At 43.3% G+C, this 25,910-nt stretch overlaps 1 protein-coding gene across 12 annotated transcripts in view; it reads right to left on the bottom strand.

The window, feature by feature from the left end:
• The window catches only part of ECPAS (Ecm29 proteasome adaptor and scaffold), a 107,994-nt gene extending 84,224 nt beyond the window's left edge, over window positions 1-23,770 (bottom strand). The window contains exons 1-2 of one of the 12 annotated variants that reach the window (XM_042242900.2): window positions 23,389-23,770; window positions 14,702-14,805 (exon numbers count right to left, since the gene is read on the bottom strand). In XM_042242900.2, coding sequence (XP_042098834.1) covers window positions 14,702-14,723 — 22 coding nt within the window. In that variant the 5' untranslated portion in view covers window positions 14,724-14,805; window positions 23,389-23,770. Of the gene's footprint in view, window positions 1-5,855; window positions 6,058-14,701; window positions 14,806-16,304; window positions 16,374-18,374; window positions 22,373-22,428; window positions 22,485-22,661; window positions 22,777-23,388 lie in introns of those variants that run through there. The other 11 variants (XM_060408925.1, XM_042242899.2, XM_015092979.3 and 8 more) reach the window with 11 other exon arrangements.
• Window positions 23,771-25,910: the final 2,140 nt, after the last annotated feature.

Genomic DNA, 25,910 nt, shown 5'->3' with positions numbered 1-25,910 from the left:
ATAATTTTCAGAGAAAGATTTATATATATATGCACGCACACACACATAAAGATATAGATACATAAATATAGGTATGTAGATATGTATCTCTATGGGGAGCCTAGAGGCAACAACAACCTGGCACAATCGAGTAGCAACAAGCACACCCAGTGCCCAGATCTTAGTTTTTAAAAACATTTCCAGGCAAAGCAGCCCGACTCTAGGGTCAGGGTGAGGAAAAAACCAGGTGGACCTGAAGTGTCCTGCAGAAAAGAAAGGGGGCCAGATAGGAAAGGGGGCCTGGAATGAGTCAAAAGGATGCAGGAACCACCCTGAAAGAGCTCCATCACAGTCAAGGCTGGACCAAATTGAGGAACTAATAACACAGTATTGGATTCTAACCCAAAGTATAAAAGAAATCTACATGACCCAGTGATATAAATAAATGACTGAATGGTTAAATGCATGGAGGAAAAGAGGTAAGTCTTTCTTATAGAATTTCAATGAAATTTATGTGTAGATACTTCCCCCTACAGGAGATAGACCTTAATTCCTGCCTCTACCCATCATCCCTGTAGGGTAGACTAGATTTAGCAACTTGCTTCCAAAGAATAGAAGAGAGAATGAGGAAGACGTTAACTTCACAGTGGTACAACTACAACCTGGATAAACACTACTTTAACCAGGTGATGCCATGGTTGGGTATCAGGCTCCCAAATGTGACAAGACGGGCATTTCACCTCTGGGGTATTCCTTCCGAAAACTCACGACCTCCATCTAGACATGGGGTAACACAAATAAACCAACACCACCAAGTCAAAATACAGCCTACAGGATACATGGCCAGTACTGACCAAGATTTTCAAGACTGTGGAAGAGAAAGGCTAAGAAACCGTCACAGACCAGAGGAGTCTGGGGAGACGTGACAGCTAAACGCAGTGTGGCAACCTGCACTGGATCCCAGAACAGCAGGAGGACATTAGTGGAAAAACTGGTGAAATCCAAATAAAGTCTCAAGTTCAGCTTTTAAAATAGTAAAGGAAGGAATGGAGGGGAGGTGCGCATGCTGCCTCTGAGATTAGCAGACCAAACCCCTCGATTTGCTAGTAGTTGAAACACTGCTGTAAAAGTAGCTTTTAAGAACAATGGATTCATCCAGCGTATCTGTGCAAACTAGAGATAAGGCGTCTCTGCCCTGCCTCAGCGCCTCACAGATCTCAGGCAGTGGAAACTACAGATTTTAGCTACAGAAACTTGGAATTGTCCGGTGGAAGAAGGCAGGGCTAGATTCTTCATAAGAAACTCATCTGCAGAACCTGTGCCAAAGGCTTAAAAAAAAAAAAAAATCAAGTGACATCTGGTCCCTTTCATTTTTCATACAATCATCTGGGTGCTGCTTCTGTATGCCCAGCAGAGCACCAAACACTTTCTCCCTCACTAGAAAGGAAAAGATAACATCCCAACATAGTAAAATTGCAGACGATGGGAATGTGGGAACGGAAAGAAAGGGCCTCAGACATCACATGGGGGTCCTTGTCGGAGAAGCCGAGCGCCCTTAGGGAACAGGCGATGCCTCTGCACCCGTTGGGGAGGTCAGCGTCACACTGATGCCTCATCTGAGTAACAGCAGCACTTTCAACAAGCCATCATCAATCCTGTTCAACTTTATGAAAAGAAATGTAAATAAACATGCAGGTATAATCAACCACTGACCTTTTCAGCCTACAAAGTCAAGAAAATAGCGGGAAACATTTGGCAACAGGATGGTGGCTGAATCCTGTTGTCAGAGGCACAAGAGGAGGAGAACCTGTGACTTTCCCCTCAACCCTGGACACTGAGCCCCGTGAAAGTGGCAGTCGGCATCAGGCCTCTAACCCCGGACGTGCCTATTCAGAAACAAGAAGCATAACCACAGGCTCTGAAAATTCAAGAGGAATCTAACGTTAAGTTCACCCTTCGCAAAGACTTAGTGTTCAGTTGTAGGAATTGAGATCCTCCAGGTCATCACCAAAGCATCTGAGGTATGACAGACATTATTCTAGAGTCAAGAGCAAGTTCCATCAACGGTGATGTTATTCCTCTTAGTCAAACCCATACTGACTTAATTTCACTTATGGGTAAATTAAAGACATCACCATACCCTCAGATCATCACCGTTCAATGTGGGGAATATATTCTGAGCTATTACTTTTTCCTGTTCATACACTAACATTATTTTAACGTAAAAACTGGAATATAACATATACCATTTTACAATTTGCCTTTTTTTCCTTTTAATTAACACAAATACATGGAGTAATGCATGTCTCAGGACTTTTCAGATTTTCTTAATTAAAATAAAGTGTATATGCTTTGTATTTCATATAACCCTAACCACACTGTGCGTTCTAGGGCAGTTCCTATAATTAGATACATTCAGATTTCTGCAGTAAGACATACGGATATGTCTTACTATGTGGATAAAGAACCTCACTCACATCCATTCAGGTCAGGTTTTAATATCAAAAGAGTTACACTAAAAAAAAAAGACAAAAAACTTGAGATATGCATAAAATTTTAAGTATCTTTCCATCAGTCCAGTTCAGTCACTCGACACTAAATAAAGATCAAATTGATAATAGCAACTTTAGAAGAATGATTTATTCAACTATGTGCTATTACCAGATTTGAGTGAAGTCACTCAGTCGTGTCCGACTCTTTGCGACCCCATGGACTGTAGCCTACCAGGCTCCTCCCTCCATGGGATTCTCCAGGCAAGAGTACTGGAGTGGGTTGCCATTTCCTTCTCCAGGGGATCTTCCCGACCCAGAGATCGAACCCAGGTCTCCTGTATTCCAGGCAGATGCTTTAACCTTTGAGCCACCAGGGAAGCCCATTACCAGATTTACAGTACCACAAACAATGCTCCAAAGAACATCTTTATCCCTGTGTATCCGTGCACTTGGATGGGTTTCTGTAAGCTAAAACCCTAGAAATGGAACTACTGAGGTAAAGTGTAGGAGTGTCAAGTTTAAGAGATTTTTGACAAATTCCCTTCAAAAGGTTATGATCCTTTGTACCACTAGCAGTACTTGTAAATACCAATTTCCCTGTATTCCCGCCTACACTGAGTAATCTAATCAATCTTACCAAGATCGTAAGTAATCCATCTTAGCTGAATATGATAGATGAGAAAGAACCACACTATTGTTTCATATATATTTTATTACTGAGGTAAAGTATCTTTTTAAATATTCATTGGTCATTTGAAATCTCTTCTTCAGTGAATTACCTTATTCTTTTGACCTGCTAAGTTCTAAAAGCTTCTATATAATAGTGAAAAAATTTCCACCTGTTCCCCCTTAAATTAAAATGCTTTGTTCCCAGTATGCCTAGTGACTTTTTTCTTATTGTATGTAAGTTTTTCAAATATCAATGTACCATTCCTTCATTTCATGGCTTCTGAGTTTCTAGCCATGCTTAGAAATACCTTTTTAATTCAAAGATTATGAAAACACGATATTCTACAGCAAAGAGTTAACACAGCGGGCCTGAGACTGCTGTCCTTATGAGGTTTTGTCAGTCAAGGCCAGTCCTTGGCTGCCACAGGAAAGCTTGGATTTCAGGAGGGTTCCCACCATTGCCAGGGCTGATGAAGACTGACTCGCTGTGTCTGAACTGTTTGTGCAAACAATATGCTGTATGCTCAACACATGCTTTCCTCCTGAGAATCTGGAATTTTGGAATGTGTTAGGCAGAAGGTGCCAACGTGAAGAGCACCAAATAAAAGCCTTCAGTAATGAGTCTCTAATGAACCCCCCCTGCAGACAACACTTCACACGTGTTGTCATAACTTGTGTGAGTTGTCCTAACTCACTGCTGAAGAATTACTCATGTCCCACGTGCTTCAAGTGGGAGAGGACTCTCAGAAGCATGCACCTGGTTTCCTCCAGACTGCTGCTTTTTATCCTTTCATGGTAATAAATATTAGCCATGAGTACAAGTAAGTGCATAGTCCTGTGAATCCCAGCAAGTCACGGAGCCTGGGGGTGGTCCTGGCAACCACAACACACACACACACACACACACACAGACACACACACACACACACACACACACACCCCGTGTTTTCTTCTAGCTCTTACAATTTTCCTTTCTTTAATCCAACTTGAATTTTTTTTGGCTCATGAGGGATGTAAAGAAACCTTGTCTTTTGTGGGTTTTTTAAATCTCCTTTATTATGAAATAAAACATTTAGAAATGTGTGCAAGATGTAAGTATAATTTAATGAGTTATTATAAACACCTATGTAGCTACTGCCCAAGTCAAGAAGAAAAATTTGTTTTGAAACTCACACAAAGAAAGGTTTCTATTTGACTTAGAGAGGACTGAAAGACTGTTGAACACTCAAAAGCACTGTGAATTTCAACGTCATCTAAGATCACAGAGGTAATCACAGCCATGTATGAACTAGAACAGGGTCTTTTGATGTTCAGTCTAAAAACCTTTGCCTACCTATGAGGAGAAGGGGGCAACAGAGGATGAGCTGGTTGGATGGCATCACCAGCTCGATGGACATGAGTATGATTAAACTCCAGGAGATAGTGAAGGATAGGGAAGCCTGGCATGCTGCAGTCCATGGGGGTCACAGAGTCAGACACGACTGAGCCGCTGAACATAGCCACCCATGCAACCCTCCACCATGATGACCTGTATTTTATAGGGCAGGGTCCCTGTACACTGCACCTTCTACAAGGAGCCCTGTTTGAGAGAATCACCAGAATCATAAGAGAATCATAAGAGAATCATAAGAACTTGCCAGATTCAGGTGGTATCTGTGACGATGGGAAAATGTACAAATTCAAAGGTCAGAAAACACCACCAGAGAAAGCTCATTACTATGAATAAGAAGAAGCTAAGACCAAACGTGACAACCTATAACTGACCTCCTTCTGCCTGCTCCTCCAGATGTGCCCCTCCTCCCAGGCCCAGCAACCTGCTACTCTCACCCTGTGAAGCAGACTCGCTATCTAGGTCACTCATTCACTCACACACTCATTCCAGCATGAATCGAAGCCCTACTGTGTGCCAGAGCTTGGTGGGCATGGGTACAGAGTAGAGAAGAAAGAGGCGAGGCTGGTGTTCATGCTTAGCACACATGTATGGCATCTGCAGGAGAAAACAACAACAAAAGGCCTGAGACAGACTGCTCAAGACAAGAGCATTTAAGGATGGAAGAAGGAGAGTCTGAGAAAGGGAGGGACAGGCACCCCACAAAAACAGGAAGAAAACGGAGGTTATAAGAACTCAGGGAAGAAAAAATGGACTAGTCAGGAAGAACTGGAAAAAAATTTGCTTGCCTGTATTAAAAACAAAAAATTTTAAAATTCCATCAGATAAATAAATGACACAAGTGTAAGAAGCAAGATTTTAAAGCTTTCAAGAGAAAAGTGAAAAGGGAACACTAAAGTTCAAGTACAAAGCACAAAAGGCTAATAGGTTAAGATTTTAAAATATCATAAAACACACCATAAAGTAAAAGAATAAATTATAAATAGCTACAATGTTATTACATGAAAAGAACTTGAGCAAAGAACATACTTTAAAAACTCCTACAAATCAAGGAAAAGCAAATTAATTCAAACTTTTTAAATGGACAAAGAACATAAGCAGGCAATTCAGAGATAAGAGTCATATATTTAACAACACATAAAAAGATGCTCGATCACACTGATCAGGAATACGCAAACTTAACACAATAATGAGATACAATTTCGCACCTTTTACTTTAGAAAAATGGGCCTCCCTTGTGGCTTAGCTGGTAAAGAATCTTGCGGGAGACCTGGGTTCAATCCCTGGGTAGAGAAGATCCCCTGGAGAAGGGAAAGGCTACTCACCCCAGGATTCTGGCCTGGAGAATTCCATGGACTGTATAGTTGCAGAGTTGGACACGACTGAGCGACTTTCACTTCACATTAGAAAAAAATCTTCAAATGTTGGTAAGGACTGGAAACCAACCAGGAGGAACTGAGGCTCACTGTTCATGCGGTGTACACTGACAGAGGGCTTCCCTGGTGGCTCAGACGGTAAAGTGTCTGCCTGCAATGCGGGAGACCCGGGTTCGATTCCTGGGTCGGGAAGATCCCCTGGAGAAGGAAACAGCAGCCCACTCCAGCACTCTTGCCTGGAGAATCCCATCCCATGGGTGGAGGAGCCTGACAGGCTACAGTGATACAGTCTCTAAGCAACAAGTCTCTAGGTAAGCAGTCTCCACTACAGCTCAACAGGCACATCCGTTCAACCTGGCAGCCCTCCTCCAGCGGAATATACTCTCGGGCAGTGCTAGTCAAACTAGTCCACCAGCCCCCTAAGAGAGAAAGAACACTTTTTCCTTCACTAGGAAAGTCTTACCAGCCTAAGAAATGTTAAATAAAATAACAGTGAGAGTTGATTTACATTCTGCCATGAGTGCCCCATCTGCAAGACATAATTCCCCAGTCCTCAGAAAACAACTTGTGTATCACAGTCCTGGAGAAAAACTCCCAGGGAGAGACAAGCACAAGGACACCTGTAAGAAACTGCTCCGGGACTTCACTAGTGTCACAGTGGATAAGAATCCACCTGACAACGCATGCCACATGACATGGATTGGATCCCTGGTGCAGGAAGACGTCACATGCTGCGGGGCAATTAAGCCCATGCGCCTCAATGACTGAAGCCTGCGTGCTTAGAGCCCACGCTCTGCAACGAGGAGCTGGCACACCGCAACAGAAGACGACCCCCCGCCTGCCACAACCAGAGAAAGCCTGTGCAAAGCAACAAAGACCCAGCAGGGCCGATAACAAGTGAATAAATAAAAACTTTAAAAATAGAAAGAAACCGTTCACTGCCATGGGGTCAGTAAATCAAAGAAAGAACAGAAACAATCTAAATGGCAGTTACCAGGAAAATGGATAAAGCAAATGTCGCAGGCTCACGTAACAGTGAAGTCAGACATGACTGAGCGACTTCACTTTCACTTTTCACTTTCATGCACTGGAGAAGGAAAAGGAAACCCACTCCAGTGTTCTTGCCTGGAGAATCCCAGGAACGGGGGAGCCTGGTGGGCTGCCGTCTATGGGGTCGCACAGAGTTGGACACGACTGAAGCGACTTAGCAGCAGTAGCACATAACAATGAAAATACCAAGAGTCACATGTCACATGGACCAACATAACAATACCTTAAAAACTAAGATCAAACAAAGAAAGCAAGTTGCAGGATTTGTACATTATAATTCCACTCATGTCAAGTTCTTCAGTGTGTGTGCCTGTGTGTACTGCTTATGATATATACTGCACAGGAATGACAAGCCCTAGGTGAAAGGGAAGGGAAGGGGAGAGGAGAGGAGAAAAAAGGAAAATTTGTATGGGGTAACACAGGGAGTTTGAATCTTATCAGTAATGTTTAGTCTTATTAAAAAATAAAAGACCTGAAGCTAACAGCAAAAAATGTACAGATCTGACAAAGATGAGTGGGGACATAACTGTTTCTAAGATTATTCGATATATTTTTCTTCATACTAGAAATATTTCACTATGTTAAAAAAGAATATGCATACATACCATAATAATTGTTTTATGATACTATATAAAAAGAAAATATATCAGTAATTTCTCTTTATATTTTCATGTACTTTTCAAATATTCTTCAGTAAAAATATATTTCTTTCAGGAAAAATATCATACAGAGCAAATTTTTTTTAAAGAATCCATGTTTCAAGGATAAAGAAATTTACAACTTGAAAGGAGCCTTAAAAGAATACGGGAGAACAAAAATAAGAACATTTACTGTTAGAAATGCAAACCGACACAGCCACTTTGGGAAACTAAACACACTCTTACCATACAATCCGCCAAATGCCTTCCTTGGTGTTTACCCAAAGGAGCTGAAAACATATGTCCACAGAGAAACTTGCACACGGATGTTTACAGCAGCTTTATTCATTCAGCCTTACTGCCAACACTTGGAAGCAACCAAGAGGTCCTTCAGCAAGTGAATGAATAAACTGGTACACATAGACAATGAAATATTACTCAACACTAAACAAAAATGAGCTGTCAAACCATGAAAAGGCATGGAAGAATGAACCTTAAAAGCATATTACTACGTGAAACAAGACGATCTGAAAACACTACATACTATGATTCTAACTATTTGATGTTCTTCAAGGAGACAGTAAAAAGACCAGCAGTTGCCAGGGAAGAAGAAGGGAGGAGGGATGAATACGGCAAGCACAGAGTATTGTAAAGCAGTGAAAATACTCTGCAATATTACAATGATGGGATATGTATCATTATACATCTGTCCAAACCCACTGAATACACAACACCCAGAGTCAACCATGGTGTGAACTTCAGAAGAGGGGTGGTTATGATGCATCAGTGTAGCTCCATCCCTGGTAAGATACGTGCCATCTGGTGGGCAGGGCGAGGCATATGGGAAACCTTTGTGCCTTCCTGTCAGTCTTGCTGCAAACCTAAAACTGTCCTAAAAAAGCCTGTAAAAAACACTTAGTATCGAAGGAAACACATCAGAAACTGAGATTCTTAAATCCCCAAATAAACAATTTTCAGTTTAGCTTATATCAGCTATTACATTCATGTAGGAAAAAAAAATCTACTAAGAATAAATACATTCATTCACTTTTCATTAAATAATTCTGATTCTTATTATTCACCTGTCTCCAATTTCTCCAGCTAAAGGGACAGAAAGGACCTTCCTTCCTCCTAACCCTCACGGAAGAAATAACCCAGGAAACGTTTAAGGGCTTCATTTCAGTGTTATCTACCATTAGTCATGAATAATTCTGAAAACGTATCATTATCCTTGAGAAATAAAACTGTCCAGATAAATCACTCATTCTTCGTAGCTCTCCAAAAAATATAACTTTGGCCTCTGAGTCAGGGAAGAAACGCTATTTTCTCACAGAATTATAAAAGGTGGCTTTCACTCGTATCATCACTTAAGGAAAAAATATTTTAGAAAATGAAAAAGAAGAAAAGAAAAAGCAATAACTCATTTTCCTTAGGTGAATCACCTCTTCATGACAACTTACACATCAAAACATTCCTTACAAAGTATGTAAGAAAAGCATTTCTGTCAAAAGGACCAGGACTACATTTAAGGTAGTAATTACCCCTAGGTGGTCAAATTTCAGAGGATTCTTTTCTGGCTTGCTGGTTTAATTCTATGTCATTACTAATTTATCAGTATTTCATGAGCATGAATTACTTGTGTAAATTTAAAAGAGAAAAATGGTTATTCCAGGGGGACAGGTTTCAGATTTCTTTACATTTGTTTAAATTCTCTACAAACAACATTACTTTTTTTTTTCTGAATGTGAAAGCAAATTTTAAATTATAAATGAGGTTGAGAAGCCTGAAGTGGAAGATGAGATTGAAAAGGAAAGCTGAAAATACTTGGACCACTGCTCACAGCATCATTAATCAATTAACAGTCCAACACTACAGGATATTTTGAGAAAGATCTGTCAAGTCACCACTGAAATACACTAGACTATAATAGAACAATTTCACAAGGAAACAGACTCCCTAAAAGTATTCAGTTTCTTCTGCTTCACATGTATGTAAATATACTACAGTCAAAAAGCAGTTTTACACGGCCATTTGAGCCTCAGAAAAACCCTGCGAGGTGAGCAGCTATTGTCTGCATTTGTAGATGAAAAAACGGGCTCAGGATCCTGACTGACTTGCCAAAGGTCAAAGCTAATGACATAGAGTCCCAAGTTGAACCAAGAGGTCTTTAACCTCCAAGTGCACAACAGAACACAGTTACCTCCCTCTAAAGTATTACTGCTGTTTACTGAAGTAGGAATATTCGCTTCAACGTACAGATGAGGAAACAGAGCCTAGAAGTTATTGAGAATGCTGACCAAGATTACAAACGTAGGAAGTGGCAGGGCTAGGACTCAACCTCCTGGTCCAACTGCAAACCCAATGCTCCTTCTGATACGCTACATTACAAGAAAGTGGGCGGGGATGACGCTAAGCCTTGCTAGACAACGATGTACACGGTGACTTTGTACCCTGACCACAGCCCATGTGACAGGAATGGCCCCTGACTCATCCATCTCTTCCTCAGGTGCACAGAGAAGCTGGAAGAACTAGGGGACCTCTAATTCTTAGTTCCAAACCCCTCCTGAGAGCCCCTCTTATATCCGTAAGACTCCCTGACTCCTTATAGTAAGTATCCCATTTTTGCTTACACCACCTTACCACCGGATAAGTTAAGTGAAAGTTGCTCAGTTGTGTCTGACTCTTTGTGACCCCATGGACTATACAGTCCATGGAATTCTCCAGGCCAGGATACTGGAGTGGGTAAGCCGTTCCCTTCTCCAGGGGATCTTCCCAAACCAGGAATCAAATCCAGGCCTCCCGCATTGTAGGCAGATTCTTTACCAACTGAGTCACCAGGGAAGCCTCAGGGAAATTCACCTTACCACTGGGTCCAAACGCAAATGGACGGCCTTTGCCAAGAGGCAAAAAAAAAAAAAAACCAGATCCATTTCCATTAAAGTACATTAAAAGGGACTTCCCTAGTGGTCCAGTGGTTAAGACTTTGCCTTCCACCGCAGGGGATGCAGGTTTAATTCCCAGTCAAGGAACCAAGATCCCACATGCCTTGCAGCCAGAAAACCAAAACATAAAATAGAAGCAATATGGTAACAGATTAAAAGACTTTAAAATTGGTCCGCATCAAAAAAAGAAAAAAAAAATCTTAGGGGAAACACACACGCACAGAAGTCACTCAGTCGTGTCCGACTCTTTGAGACCTCATGGATTGTAGCCCACCAGGCTCCTCGGTCCATGAGATTTTCCAGGCGTGAATACTGGAGTGGGTTACTGTTTCCTTCTCCAAGGAAAAAGGACATTAAAAATGTAAGTAGCAGCTAGAACATGTAGCATACGCCTGGGGTGAATATCAAAGGAGACAGGAAGTCCTTCTTAAGAGTGGACCAGTCCAGCCACAAAGGACCTTCTCAACCATGCATCACGTTGCTCCCCACCAGAAGTCCACACTGCAAGAGCTGCTTAAGTGCGCCATGTGGTCTTTCTGCCCAGCTCTTTTTATCGACCTAGTCCCTCATCCAGGAATGCCCTCCCAACCTCTCCTGACCATCTCTCCATCTCCACATACCCAACTCTTCCCCACTTGAGGTCCAGCTCACATACTACATGCTTCACACCTACACACCCCATTCTGGCTCCACAAACTCTCAAAGCCCTTTTCTACATCTCCCTGGCACTTGTTATCTTTCACTGTGCATTTTGCCACCGGCCAATCTCCTTCCCAAGACCGTACAGCTCCGTGAGATGTGCTTCCACATGACGGTGTCCATTTGCTCATCCATCTCCAGAACTCTGCAGGCTGAGACACTGACTTAGTCTCTTAGTATCCCAGCATTTAACTCAGTGCCTCACAGAAAGAAGCTGCTCAAATTCCTGTTGGGTGTATGCAATATTAATTCCTCATGCATTGGAAAAGCTATTTAGGTTGATAACTCTGCAGCAAAGGAAAGGAGGGGATTGGTAACAATTCATAACACATGACATCAGAATCTCTTGGGAAAGGGACTGTATGTTTTTAATATCATGACAAGTGCTTAAGGCTTTTAAAAAAGAAAGAAGAGGTGGAAAGAAATCCAGAAGGTTTGAAGATGACAGATCTGTTCTGCTCCAAATAAGGAGGAGTACAGAAGTTATCGCAAAGAGAAGGATAGGAGAAAAAAAGAAAGATGGAAGGGGAGGACACACCAGGAAAGGGCAGAAAGTCAAGGCCTTTCCCCATGACTCACTACATCTATGAGTTAAGAGCTGCTTTAGAGCTAAGTGAATTCCTGAAATGCTTAGGGAAAGAGGGGTGTGTCTATGTGTCTGTGTGTATCTGTGTGTGTGTGTCACCAGTGAAACACGTTAGGTTTCATGTCCAAATTAACAAGGGTGTGTATGTGTCTGTGTCTGTCTGCATCACCAGCAAAACACATGGGTTTCATGTCCAAACTGACAAGGGTGGAACCAAAACACTTTTTTTCAGAAATGGGGCCCAGAAGCTAAGAAAAGCATTAAGTTAAATTAAACTAAAAAATTCACAAAAATTGGATGTGATAGAGTACAGGCATAGTGCAGTGAGTCCCTCTGGACTTTGACAATCTCTGCAATTAGGAGATAAAGGCTAAAACTACAAAGAACATGGATGCCCTAGCTGGAATCTAGATTTTATATGTAATACTCAATCTCTTCCGGTAGATCAATCTACCAGAATTTAAAAATCTAACCACATACTAACTGGAAGTGTCAGTCTACATCATCTATTGAAATTCCCTAGTGGCTCAGACATCTGCCTGCAATGTAGGAGACCTGGGTTTGATCCCTGGGTCAGGAAGATCCTCTGGAGAAAGAAATGGCAACCCACTCCAGCACTCTTGCCTGAAAAAGTCCACGGACGGAGGAACCTGCAGTGGGCTGCAGCCCATGGGATTGCAGAGTCGGACACGACTGAACAACTTCACATCTATAGATTCCTGTTACCCATTTTGGGTCACCAAATGTCACTCTAATACTTGGCAAAATCTAAATGAGGTCAGTAGGATACTTCTTTGGGAATTAATGCTTACAACTGTGATGTCATTCTGTTTCTAAAGACAGGCTTGTCCCTATTTCCCAGTTTGTTTTTTTTTAAGGCTCATTAAACACAAACGTATTAAAAAGAAAATGTCGAGGAGTCCAGCAGTAAATACAAATATAGTAAAATGGGTGGCTGGGGGAGGGGGGGTAGGGAGGGAGGGGAAGGTGTGGAATCCATTCCCAGTAGGAGATAATCCACCATGCTGCCTGCAGCAGTTGCCTCCCTCCAGCCAGGGCAGCCCAAGAACCCAGCGGGCAGTAGATAAGAGCCTTCTCAGGCAATGATGTCCTGAGCAGGAGGTTCCAGCTGACAAAGTCCTTGCTGAGACTCCTTCGCCCCAGAACCAAGGCAATCAGACAAGCCATCTTCCTGTTCCCCAATCCACCAGTCTCAAATACCCCCAGGGCCCCAGCAGACACTCCCGTGTGGAAACCCCTGCATCAGGATGCACTAGTGACTAGACTCTTTCCAGGGAAGAGGAAAGTGGCCTTTCTTCTTCAGCTACTTCAGAAGTCCTAGCCATCTGCAAATGTCAGGCTACTTTAAGCCCACTACCAACCCATGATAGCCCAGAGCAATGCTCTTCCCTCCCTGCTCACACACACACAGCCCCTCACTCCCCCGCTGACCAACCCCTGCAACAGCACACACAAAGAGGGTGGGGTGGAAGAAATCACAGTCGGCTTGGCAGGGCTGGGTCAAGTGAAGAAACAGCAGTGCTCACCTGTCCCCTAGATTTAATGAATGTGGGCCGAACTCCAGATGCACTGAGGCCACAAACACTCCCAACCCCCAAAGAGGCTCTTTCCCCCAGAGACAGCCGCTGGCAGAGGCCCAGTCAGAAATCAGTGTTAGTAAACTGATGAGCAGAAAGATTAGTTCAGCTTATGAAAGTCGGCTTAAAGGAGATGATACATACTATGCAAGAGGTCAGACTGCATAAAAGTCAAATGTGTGCTGGTTAAGATCCACCCAAAGCAGTTAATTACTTACGACAACGCTCACTTGGATGTGTAAACTCTGGAAAGCTTTTTATTTAAGTCATTATTTAAATCCCAGCATTTGTGGTTTGACCTGCTTGCCTTCAGTCTATCGTAATTAACACATCTATCCATGTAGGCCCATGAAAAAGCTCCAAGAAAAGAATCTAGGCGCAAATAATGTCCTCATTTCTCTCCTAAACCCTTTCCCCAACCTTTCCATTTTCCACCTCTGTTATGGAACAAAAATATGTGAAATAGCAAAAATAAACTCAAGTTTATTCTAAAGTTGAACTTTGGTTTATAAAATATTCCATTCATTCCGTCACTCAAAATTCCATGTAAATGAATTAAGGCATCATACACCATTAGCAGCAAAGTACACACCAAGAAACAGTAGAATGAACTGGGCGAAGAGGAATCCAGTAGTTAAATTGAAAGACAGCAACAAAATGTACCTTCGGACTGAAGCTACAAAATCTCAGGTACTCATGGATATTGAACTCATAATATCAGAGAATTACAATCTGAATTTAGAGTTTCAATCACAGGACTATTCAGCATCACCCAAGAGTGAACCCGACACCATATTCTTGTTCAGCCTCAGGATGAAGTAGAATTAATGGCTTTTCCATCACAGTACATGTCAAACTGGCAGAATTAGGAATACCCAATTATCCTGATGATGCCTTTCTCAACACCTCTTTTCATAAATAAAACAATTAAACCCATGATGACCCTCCTGGAGCACATAAAGTCATGCTTTTCTGGTTGTGGTATACAATGCTACTTGTGAACTGACACCCACACCCTCTTCCTTGCACACACTGCTGAGTAGCACCTTTAAGTTTTATCTTTTTCTTGATAATTTTTTTAAATGTTAATGTTTATGTGATGACAAGAGAATAGAAGCTTCACATAAATAAAAACTAATATGAACTTTCACTGGTTATCTCAGGACAGTCAGAGGAGAAAAACCCATGAAGATCTTGTGGGGGAGAGCTATTTGATAAATTTATGCATTTTTAAATGCTACTACAAAAAATGCACACATCCTAAGGAACTAAATCTACTAACCTCTACAATCAATGTGATACATGGTTTATCCAGTCTTGGCAAAAATCCTCTGGATCACCAATGGTATGTTCATCCACTCGTACATATGCAATTGTATAAAGAATCTATTATTTAGAACACCAGGGGAAAAAAAAACAATTAAAAGATTTATATTTACAGCTACCATTTAAAAGAACAAAATAAGCAATTTTCATTTTTATGCTAAGATCTCCTACTTTGATGCATGCCCTGCTTTTGCAAATTCAGAATAAGGGGGGAAATTATAGTCATTACCAAATTGGAGAAGTAGTAAGGAACATGTCCATAAATAAAATTTGGTGTGTAGAAATAAGGTCCTACTGTATGGGACAGGGAACTATATTCAATATCCTGTAATAAACCATACTGTAAAATAACATGAAAAGGAATAAATATGTATAATAAGCACTTTGCTGTACACCAGACACAACATTGTAAATCAAGTATGCTAAGTTAAAGAAAAATTGAGTGTGTAGAAGTAATATGCTAATACTTTATATTATATATATATACACATATATATATACACACACACACATACTGGTAGGTATTAAGGCTAAAAACTCCAATAAACATACACATTGTGCGTGTACATATATATCATAAACATACAAAACGTTACATTAAAATTAGAACAAAGTGTCTGATTTATACCATATTTTTATAGGAGCATTAGTGGCTGGGCACACATGCTATTAACACATTACAACAATTGAGAATGTAAATGGTCAATAGTCATTACCCTGGGAAACCTTTGCCCTCTTTTGACACTTTTGATCCCCTTCCCTGGTTCTTTCTGACTTCCTCTCATCCTTATCTATGCATAGCCCCCAGACAGCTGTCTTCTGGACAATCTGTCCACATCACCCCACATTCTCCCAAGCCTCAGAATCAAAGTTCCCACACCTCTGCAACCCATGTGCCCAGCACTATACCAAAGTCCTTAGCATGTATCATCTCTTTCCACTCTTAGAACAACCCTGTAAAATAGCTCTGTTATCCCACTTTACAAATGAGAAATCCAGGCCCAAAAGTTAGGTCCTTTGACATTAAAACTTAAAAATGGCAGGGATTTCCCCAGTGGTCCAGTGGTTAAGAATCTATCTTTCAATGAAAGGTATGTGGGTTGGATCTCTGGTCTGGGAACTGAGATCCCACCTGCTGCAGGCCAACTAAGCCTGTGCAACGCTACTAGAGAGAAGCTTGCAAGTCGCAACCAAGACCTGACATAACCAAATAAATATCTAAAAAAAATAAAATGTGGCAAGGTCAGGATTCAAAACTAGTTCTGACTTCAAGGCCAGAGGTTTTAGTCACTATTCAAAACAGTCTCCCTAGACAACTCAACATGGGTGCCTCAATAATTTAACCCATTCATTCAACAAATGATTTACTATTTCTTGAACACAATCCTGTTCTCTCTTATCTCTATTCTTAACTCCCAAAATCTGTCTAGAGGCTACATTCTCTCTCCTTGTAATCTCTCAGGTAGATTCTTGGAATCATTTCTAACTCCTTCAATGAATAACTCCCTACTCTTCAGCCAACAGTTTCTGCCTATTTTCAGGATTTTAGATTATATTACCTGTCGAATCCACTTCCACTATCCCAGTTCAGACCTTAAGCTTCTGCTAACTTGGCTACTCTAATATTTACCTTCCTTTTAGTCTCGCTGCTCTTGGTCTCTGGACCCTTGCAATCAATGTTAACATCATGGCCACCTGTTAAACTTATAAAAGGATCTACTCATGTTACATTCCCTGCTTAAAAGCCTTTGATGGTCCTCTACTGTCTACAGAACAAAGTTCAGACTAGTTGCGTGGGCATTCGTATGCAAGCCAGTCCCAACCTATCTTCCCAGCTTTACTTCCTACCACCATCCCTCATCAAGAATAATAATTTATACAGAATTTAACTGTCTGTACATTGCATTAACATGCATTTCTTATGGGAAAGAAACGGTGACTTAGTAAAGAAATACAATTTGCTCAAGATCTCAAACTGTAAAAGGCAGAAAGGGCCAATCTCTTAACTCCAATCTTTGGAGTTCCATGGACAGAGGAACCTGACAGGCTACAATCCATGGTGTCTCAAAGAGTCAGACATGAATGAGCAACTAACAAAAAATACTACACTGAATGATAAGCTCTATGAGGCCAGGACCATAAGCTAGTTACTCCATTTTTAAAGTCTGCTTATTGAACCAGAAAATGTGTGGGGAAAACAAGGCATTTAAGACAGCAAGCATCATGGCAGAGACTGGTCAGGACCGAAACCACAGACCAGCAACTTGAATCAAACCATCTGGGCACACTGGCAGTGCCTACAATTTTAACATCTATCTTCTGAACAAAGTCGAATGCCCCAGTGCCAATTATTCTCGCCTACATTGGCCCTTATGAAACATTACAAGTTAGTGCAAGCAGAATTTAAAACAAGAGGAGGTAGAAGTGAAAAACGACAAGTTATAAAAAGCAGAAATACCATCACTATTTTCCATTCTAACCTTCCTTTCTGGCTAAGTAATCAAAACGGAGATGATACTGGCTTGATTTAGCCTGTTTACACAGCTCAGCTCAGCTGCATGCATGGCTGCCATTAAAACAGCCGTCTCTCAGGGGCTGTTTCAGTGTGCTCACAGACTCATGCTCACCTACACAGCTACACACACAGCCTCCCTGTCTCATTCCCTAAAAGAGCCACTAAGATGCCTGGCACTGGCAGAGACTCTCTCAGAAGACATATGACATGACGACTATCCAGCCAACATCTGAAAACTAAAGTGGCTGTGTCGAGCGGTCAAGCTGAGTAGCATCCATGTGTTTGAGAGTCCAGGCTGTTGCTCCTTCCTGAGTTGCCTTTACCCCAAAGAAGATCAGGTTCTAAGGATGCCTTAGAATTATACAGCCCAAAATATGAAACCAATGAACAGCTGACCAGGTGAAAAGTCTCAAATGCTTCCTCTCCTGTCAGATCTCCCTACCCACTGCTAAAATATAACTACAATGTCAACATTTCCATGCATTGGCAGAGGATAATATTGGAAGAAAAACTAGATATGCCTTGCACTGAATTTCATCCCATTCCAAACAGTTACATTACCCTAAATATAAAGAAAGAAAACTACAGACTGTGATCTTAATTTACAAACTAGATTTCAGAACTGCCTTTAGCAGTCAGAAATAATTGTTCTCTATTTCAGCATCTTCCCCCAAAATCTATTATGTCCTATTCAATGAACATCAGAATCTTATAACATTTTATACACGATAAGAGGTTTCTTCTGGAGGCTAGCAAGACATCGGGAAAAAAGCCATGCTGATCTTCTTATAAACTGCATTTTCCCCTTCAGAGACAGTAGTACAGCAGTAGCACGGGATTAACACAAACTCTGGAATCAAAGACTCTGAGTTCAAGCCCCAGCTCTGTAATATGAGACAGCTCTACCAGACAGTAACAGTACCAAAGTCACAGGGTTGTAAGGATTCAACCAATTAACATGTACAAAGTGATCAGAACACAACAGTAAGTTCTCAATAAACATTAGCTTTACCATTGTTCTATTACAATCACCTGATTCAAAGTGACAATGACAGGATGTTTGTGAAAGGATAAAAAATTTTAACAAATTCCAACCCAAGATTATCCTGCTTACCTTTTGGCAACCTTCATACATGATACCACTCCATGACACTACTCGGAAAAAAAGAAAGAGAGAGAGGGAGAGGGAGAAAAGAGAAGAGAAGAGTAAAAGACAAGCCTACCCATCAGTTTTCCTCCTCAGGAGCTCCTAGAGTGTGGTAGCAGATACACTGAGAGCAGCTATAGATTCCATTTAAATTTTTAACACGCATATCACTTCAAATGCAATGGTAAAACGCAATGATTTAAAATCTGTAGAAAGGCAGTGTTACCAACTACACATCTCAAAATAACAGACCTGAGGACCAAAACTGTTAATATTACTCTAGTATAATCTATAACAACTCATACAGTTTGGGCCTGACATATCTCTTTACATGTATTCTTCCTCTTTCTTCTCAATAGTATTTTAATTCCATCAGCAGACTTCTTTTGTCACCCACAGCAGTGTAAAAAAAGCAGTCAGATAACTGGACTAAAGTAACCTGTCGCTGAGAAGTTAGGAATGCATCTGACTTCATCTCTTCATCAGCATGAACACTCTACGACAGGGGTCCCCCACCTCCAGGTTCCTATTAGGAAGCCAGCCAGGCAGCAGGAGGTGAGCTGCAGGCAGGCGAGGCTTCCTCTGTATTGACAGCCACTCCCCATCGCTCATATTACCACCTGAGCTCCGCCTTCTGTCAGATCAGCATTTGATTCTCAAAGAAGTGCAAATCCTACTGTGCACTGTACATGCAAGGGATCTAGTTTGCTCCTTCCTTATGAGAATCATCCCAAAACCACCCCCTATCTCCAGTCCATGGAAAAACTGTCTTCCACAAATCCGGTCCCTGGTGCCCAAAAGGTGGAGGCTTGCTGTTCTATGGTACACCAAGGTACACAGCCTAAAGGCTGGCTACCGACGTCCGTGAGCCATCTGCGATCCAACTTTAACTCTACCACCTACTAGCTGTGGGATCTTAGGAATCTAAAATGCCTGTTTTCCATGCCATAAAACAGCAGTAATAACTTTACCTACCTCTTAGGATTATACTGACGAATAAAACAATATATACAAAGCACTTAAAAGAATGCTAGTGCTGAAATACTGAAGTGCGCTGTTGTCTCCAATTCACTTTGAAATGCATCAAAATAAGATGGATTGAGTACTTAATACCACTGAACGGTACACTTAAAAATGGCTAAGATGGTAAATTTTGTTACGTATGTGTATCTTACCACAATCCTTTTTTAAACAAAAATAACAAAATAATTAAAATAACACTGTAAAGTGTGGCTTGAAAATGGACAGATATGTGATAAAGCCAGTAGTGAAACATCATATGTAGAATCAACTTTTCTGTATGTCTGTGAAGATTTTTATAATAAAATATCGGGGGGAGGGAACAATGCTGGCATCTAGTAGTTTGCTTTTATTATCATCTACTGGGGCTTCCCTGGTGGCTCAGATGGTATAGAATCCGTGTGCCAGGGCAGGAGATGTGCCGTTCAGTCCCTGGGTCCAAAAGACCCCCTGAAGAAGAAAACAGCAACCCACTCCAGTATTTCTGCCTGGGAAATCCCATGGACAGAAGACCCTGGTGGACTACTGTCCATAGAGTCATACAGAGTCAGACACGACTGAGCAACTAAGCATAGAGCACACACAGCATCTACTAGTCATAAACAACAACCAGCAAATATTCAGATACTTAGCTCCTTTTTTTTTTTTACAGCCATCTCTCCTTTTATTACAGCCTTTCTGAAACTGAAAGTGATTTTAAGTTCCTTATATATATGTGCAGTATATTATGACTGTAATTTCAAGTTAAATTATTCTAAGGTATCAACTACCAAGTACTTAATCTCTCCTTAAATACAGAAACCAAGTCAACAGACATCTGTAGTCAATGACTGGGGATTTGGCCAAACAGAATGAAAAGGCAAGGACTGGAATAACTTCCTCCTAACTTTTCCAGTAGCTGCTAAAGCCAATAAATTCCTTAACCAGAAGAACTGCAAACATCTTAACAGGTACTGATGTAGAGGAGTACACACGTATAGAAATACATCAGCCACTTCAGAATGAGACCCAATTCTTCCTCCAGTTTTGTTCCCCATTCCAACTAGTAATTTATAGTTTAATGTGTTTAGTGGTATAACATGAATTCAGGCATCTAGCAGTGGAACCACTTAAAAAGTCAGACCACCTCACACTCCTTGGGATGGCTGCTATCAAAAGTACAGAAAATAACAAGCGTTGGCAAGGTTCTAGAAGAAAACTGGAGCCCTTGGTTTACTGCTGGTGGGAACATAAAATGATATAGCCACTGTGGAAAACAGGATGGCAGTTCCCAAAAAAATTAAAAATAGAATTATCATATCACACAACAATCCCACTTTGGGGTATACATACAAAAGAACTGGAAGCACAATCTCAAAGAGATACACGCACATTCATATTCATATCAGCAATAGTCACAACAGATAAAACATACCAGCGTATCTATCAACAGACAGATGAGTGGATGAGAAAATATGAAATATACCTACAACGGAATATTAGCCTTAAAAAGGAAGAAAATCCCGTCACATGCTACAGCATGGATGAACCCTAAGGATATTATGCCAGATGAAATAAGCCAGTCACAGACAAATCTTGTATGAGTCCACTTACATGAAATATCTAGAGATGTCAAAATCATAGAGACAGAAAGTAAAATAGAGGCTGTCAGGGGCTGGGAGGGGGAGGAGGAGGAGGAGGAGGGATTTAGTGAGCAGTGAACTTCAGTTTTGCAAGATGAAAAGTATTCTCAAGGTAAATGGTGGTGATGGTTGCATAACAATATGAAATGTCCTTAAGACCACTGGCCTATACAGTTAAAAATGGTTATGACGGTAAATTTCATGGTACGTTTATTTTACCACAATAACAAAAAATGGAAGAAAAAAGATCAGGGAGCTGACCTCCCCAGAAGGCCTGGTGGTGGTGCTCCAGCTTGACAATAACAGGCAAGCGACAACTCTGTGACTATCAGCCCCTGTCTATCTCTAACTACCGCAAGAGACCCAATCTACTCAGGCTCTGTATCCTAACCAGGGTCACATCAATTCTTTATTTCAGCTTCAAAATGACCAAACACCACTACTGCTAGGCCAGTTTTGTGTCAAAGCAGCAGGGAAATTTAACTCTCTAAACACGCCTCCTCTTTAAAACAAAGATAATTTCTACCTACCTGCTTTAGTAGGCTGTTACGAGGGGAAAAGTGAGATCATGCATATTAAAGTAGCTTTAAACAGCCAAAGACCAAAGAAACAGAAATTATTATTATGTGTACAACTACTTTCATATGGAAATTGAGAGAGGGGAGGCTGTAACAACAGAAACTTCCCAAGGCTTGTTACACCTGTCCCAGGTTTCATTCCATTTAAAACTCACAGCATCCCTAAATAATACCTTTCTTGTTTTTGATCATAAACTGAAGGGCAGCACGGAGAAACCCAACACTTCAACTTAAAGCTTTATATCCAAACACCCCAAAACGCAATCAGAAATTATCTTACAAGTCCTAGGAAAATTCGATTTTTTTTTTGACCCCCAGCGTGGGCCTGCGGCGCCCGGGAACTACACTTCCCACAAAGCACCGAGGCGAACCCGGGCGGCGGGCGGAGCGGCCTGTGATTCAGGGTGACCACCGCTTTCCCCGAACGTAGATCGCCGTCCCCCGGAAAACTGCAACGTTTAAGGTCAAGTGTGCACTGGCTCTCCTTTCCCAGAGCGCTGTCACCCCGAGGCTTCCCCTGCAGCTAGCGCCGCGACCCTCTCTGCCCCCCAGTCCTTCCTGCTCCACCTGAGGGTCACCGCCTATTCTTGACCTTCCGCTGATTTCCAGAGTGTCACAACACGGCACCTTCTCTCCCTCCCCGAAAGCGCTATTTCCAGAACTTGCCCCACACTTAGGACCGGAGAAATCCACGGAGAGGTCAGACGGGACGGTGGGCACAGCCCGCCACCCTGGGGCTCCGGCCGCTCCGCCAGCCCAGCCTCAGCGGGCAGGGGAGCTAGGCTTCCCCCCCAGACACACCGAGCCGAGGCGGATCGCACAGAGGGCTCCTCCCGGGGCTCCGGTTTCAATTTCGCAACGTGACGGTGCAAAGCTGAGGCCTACAAACGCCAGCGGTGGCGGCGGCGGCCCGCCCGCCCACCAGGCCCGAGCGCCCCAGCCCCCCACACGCCGCAGCCGCGGCCCGCCAGTCCGTCCGTCCAGCCCGTCCCGCCCGGCGACCCGACCCTCCCGTCCGGCCCCGGCCGCCGCACCCCCGGCCCGGCGCGGCGCTGACTCCGGCTCGCGGCCGCAGGCTTGCCGTGGCACTTACTCAGCTCGTCCTGGGAGGCGGAGGCGGCGGCCGCAGCCATGTTGCGCCGGGGAGGGAGGGAGGGGCCGGAGGGGGAGGGTGCGGACGGGCGGCGCGGGGGGCTCGCCGCTCGCGGTGCGGCGGGGGCCGGGAGCCGCCTCCGGTCGCTCGGCGTGGGCCGCGCTGCGCCCGCGAGGCCCGCCCGCCCGCCGCCGCCGCCGCCGCCGCCTGCGTCCTCCTCGCTGCACGCGTCGCTCTCCCAGTCCCCCGCGAGCTCGCGGCTGGGGCGCTCCCGCAGCCCGGCGCCTCTGCGGAGCAGCCGCCGTCGGTCGGCCGAGTCCCCCGTGCGCCCGGCCCGCGCGGCGGCTCTGCGGCTCCGCGCCGCGCTCGCCCGACTCACGCCGGTTTTATATTTAGAAAGAGCTGAGCCATCCTCCCAGCGGCCCCCCCGCCGGGCCCCTCGCGCGCCCGCCTGCCCGCCCTCGCTCGCTCGCTCGCTCGCGGCTCGTCCTGCCCACCTGCCGCCGCCCGCCCCGCGCGCGGGAGCCGGCCCCGCGTGCGCTCCCCGCGCGGACCCCGCACGCGGCGGCCTGCGCGGGCGGCCCGGCCTAGCCGCTTCCTCGCCCGCCCCTCCGCGCCCGCGCACCCTGCGGCGGCCCCGGAGCGAAACAAACGCGCGGGCCTCTGACCTGAGTCCGAGCCGGTCTCCATGCCGGGGATGCTGCGCTCGGCGCCGCGACGCGGGCGCCCAGAAGTGAGGCGAGCGGCGAGCTCGGCCCGCGGGGAGCCGCGCGCCGCCGTCCGTGAGGGGCTTGGCCGAGCTGGCCCGGGCTGCCGACCGGGGAAATCCTTGAGGCCGGGCCGGAGCTCTTTCTGTAAAGGTCTGTGGCTGTCACGTTGGCTGGTCCCGACCTGGAGAAACACGCCCGTCCAAAGGAAGAGACGTGGACTCGGAAAAGTAAAGCTGGGTTCAGAGTCGGCGGGAGGAAGCCCCGCCCTGCGCCTCCCGCCGAACTTCTCAGCCCTGCCGCTGACTCAGTCCCGGGCGAGCCCCGGCGCGGCGATCGGCCCTCGACCCTGCTCGCTGGGCTTCTTTTATACTTAAAGGCAGTCATAGCGTGTAGGTTTCTGATGCTCTTAGGAACTAGGACTACCCAGTGAGGGAAGATCACTACGCCAACTAAAAGTTCAATAAACTAGGATTTTTAAAGTTCAAATGCAAGTTTGTATGCTTACAGGAGCTGTTTTCTTACATTTTTGTTGCAATCCCTACGTTCTTTTTGGTAACCCGAGTGATTGAGTTTGAATATAGTGATTTAAACTTTACGCCTTGTTTGCCCGTGACGTCACTTAGTTAAGGCGTTTGCATAATTGCTTTACTTCAAGTGATAGTACTGGCATAACAAATTAGGTACAAGATCAGGTACATTTTGTGTGTGTTTAAGAAGAAATTAAGATCCTAAGTGAGTTGAAATTGTGTTGATCTCTAAAAGAAATCTATAAAAACCTAATCTCTTGAAAAATGAATACGTACCATTCCAGATGTAACTTGTGCAAGTACAAGATACTTACACAACAGTAAAGACGTTTGTGTCCTTTATTGCTTTTACTATAGAAATTATACACGATCTTTGCAAAATTTTCAAATATTCAGAATTTAAAGTTGAAAGTGAAAGCCCTTGCGCCCTCCCACCATCTCACTCCCCAGAGAAAACTGCAGTTTAACGGGTGCACTTGAATGTACATCCTCCAGGGCCTTGTCTCTGTGTACACATGTATAAAGCCCCCAAAGTAAATAAGTGGGGAGGGGGTTCAGATTCATGATAAAAATTCTGTATCACTGTTTTCCCCCCGTAAATATTGTGCCGCGTTATCTCAAAAAGCTCTCCACCACCACCACTGTTTTTGTTGATGACTTCATAGTATGTTAAGTTAATCAGTCCCTTTTTTTGAGGACGTTTTGCTTCTTTTGTTTGATGGTGACACGAAAGTCGACGAACTATTTGCAAATAACACAATACCGGAAATATAAAGTAGTTTGTCGCCCACCTCCCTGCTCGCCATCCCCTCGTCTTACCTACTGGAGAGGATTCCTGTTAACAGCTTGGTGTATACAACCTTTCCTGATCATTTCTATGAATGTATAGATAGCATGACTACCAAGGACTAGTATGGGGAAATTTTCATTTCCCAAAACCTCCAATAGATCCTTTTAAAGCTACCCCTCCTCCAAAGTACATGTGTGTGTTGTGTGTGCTCAATCACTTCAGTGTATCTAACTCTGTGACCTCCAAAGTATAGAATCTAAGTTCAAAAAAGAGTCGTTTGTAATTTTGACTTCCAAACAAAGCCAGTTAGCAACTTACAAATTCCTCCTATGTAGAAATTCCAGATTCCCACATGTGTGCAAATCACATATAGGTATGTTCATTCTCACAAAAATGGAATCCTACAATGTGTGTTCCGTAACTTTACCTTTCAAACAATATATCACAGGTATCCTTCTTTATCAGTAATAATAGCTAATACTAATTGTGCCAGACACTACTTAAAGTGCTTTACTTGGATGAATTTGTTTAATCCTTACAGATCTTATGAAGTAGGAATTTTTATGAGATAGGGTGATTGAGGAACAACTCTAAAGTGCCAGAAACTAGTAAGTGGTTAAGGAGGAATTTGAACGCAAATAGCATGGCTCTAGAATTTGCATTCTTAACCACTCTGACCTGTATGTGGAGAACTACCTTATTCTTTTAAATGACTGCATGATAGTCTTCTTTACAAAGACTTGCAAAAAAAAGAAAACCTTCATGATAAGTACATGACAAAATTTAACGATTCCCCTATTGAGCATTTGAAAGTGAAGTCGCTCAGTCGTGTCCGACTCTTTGCGACCCCGTGAACTGTAGCCCACCAGGCTCCTCCGTCCATGGGATTCTCCAGGCAAGAATACTGGAGTGGGTTGCCATTTCCTTCTCCAAGGGATCTTCCCGACCCAGGGATTGAACCCAGGTCTCTTGCATTGCAGGCGGACGCTGTAATCTCTGAGCCACCAGGGAAGCCTATTGAGCATTTAGGTTTCTGCAAAACTGCTACTGTAAAACATTCCTATATATTTATGAAGTCACATATTTCTGTATGTAGACTTGGAATTTTTAGGGGGGGGGATGGCTTTACCATTTCATTATATACAGTACTTTATAGCAGTTTA

This window comes from Ovis aries, chromosome 2, assembly GCF_016772045.2.
Source record: "Ovis aries strain OAR_USU_Benz2616 breed Rambouillet chromosome 2, ARS-UI_Ramb_v3.0, whole genome shotgun sequence".
Taxonomy (NCBI): domain Eukaryota; kingdom Metazoa; phylum Chordata; class Mammalia; order Artiodactyla; family Bovidae; genus Ovis; species Ovis aries.
This window is presented reverse-complemented; position numbering and strand designations above follow the sequence as displayed.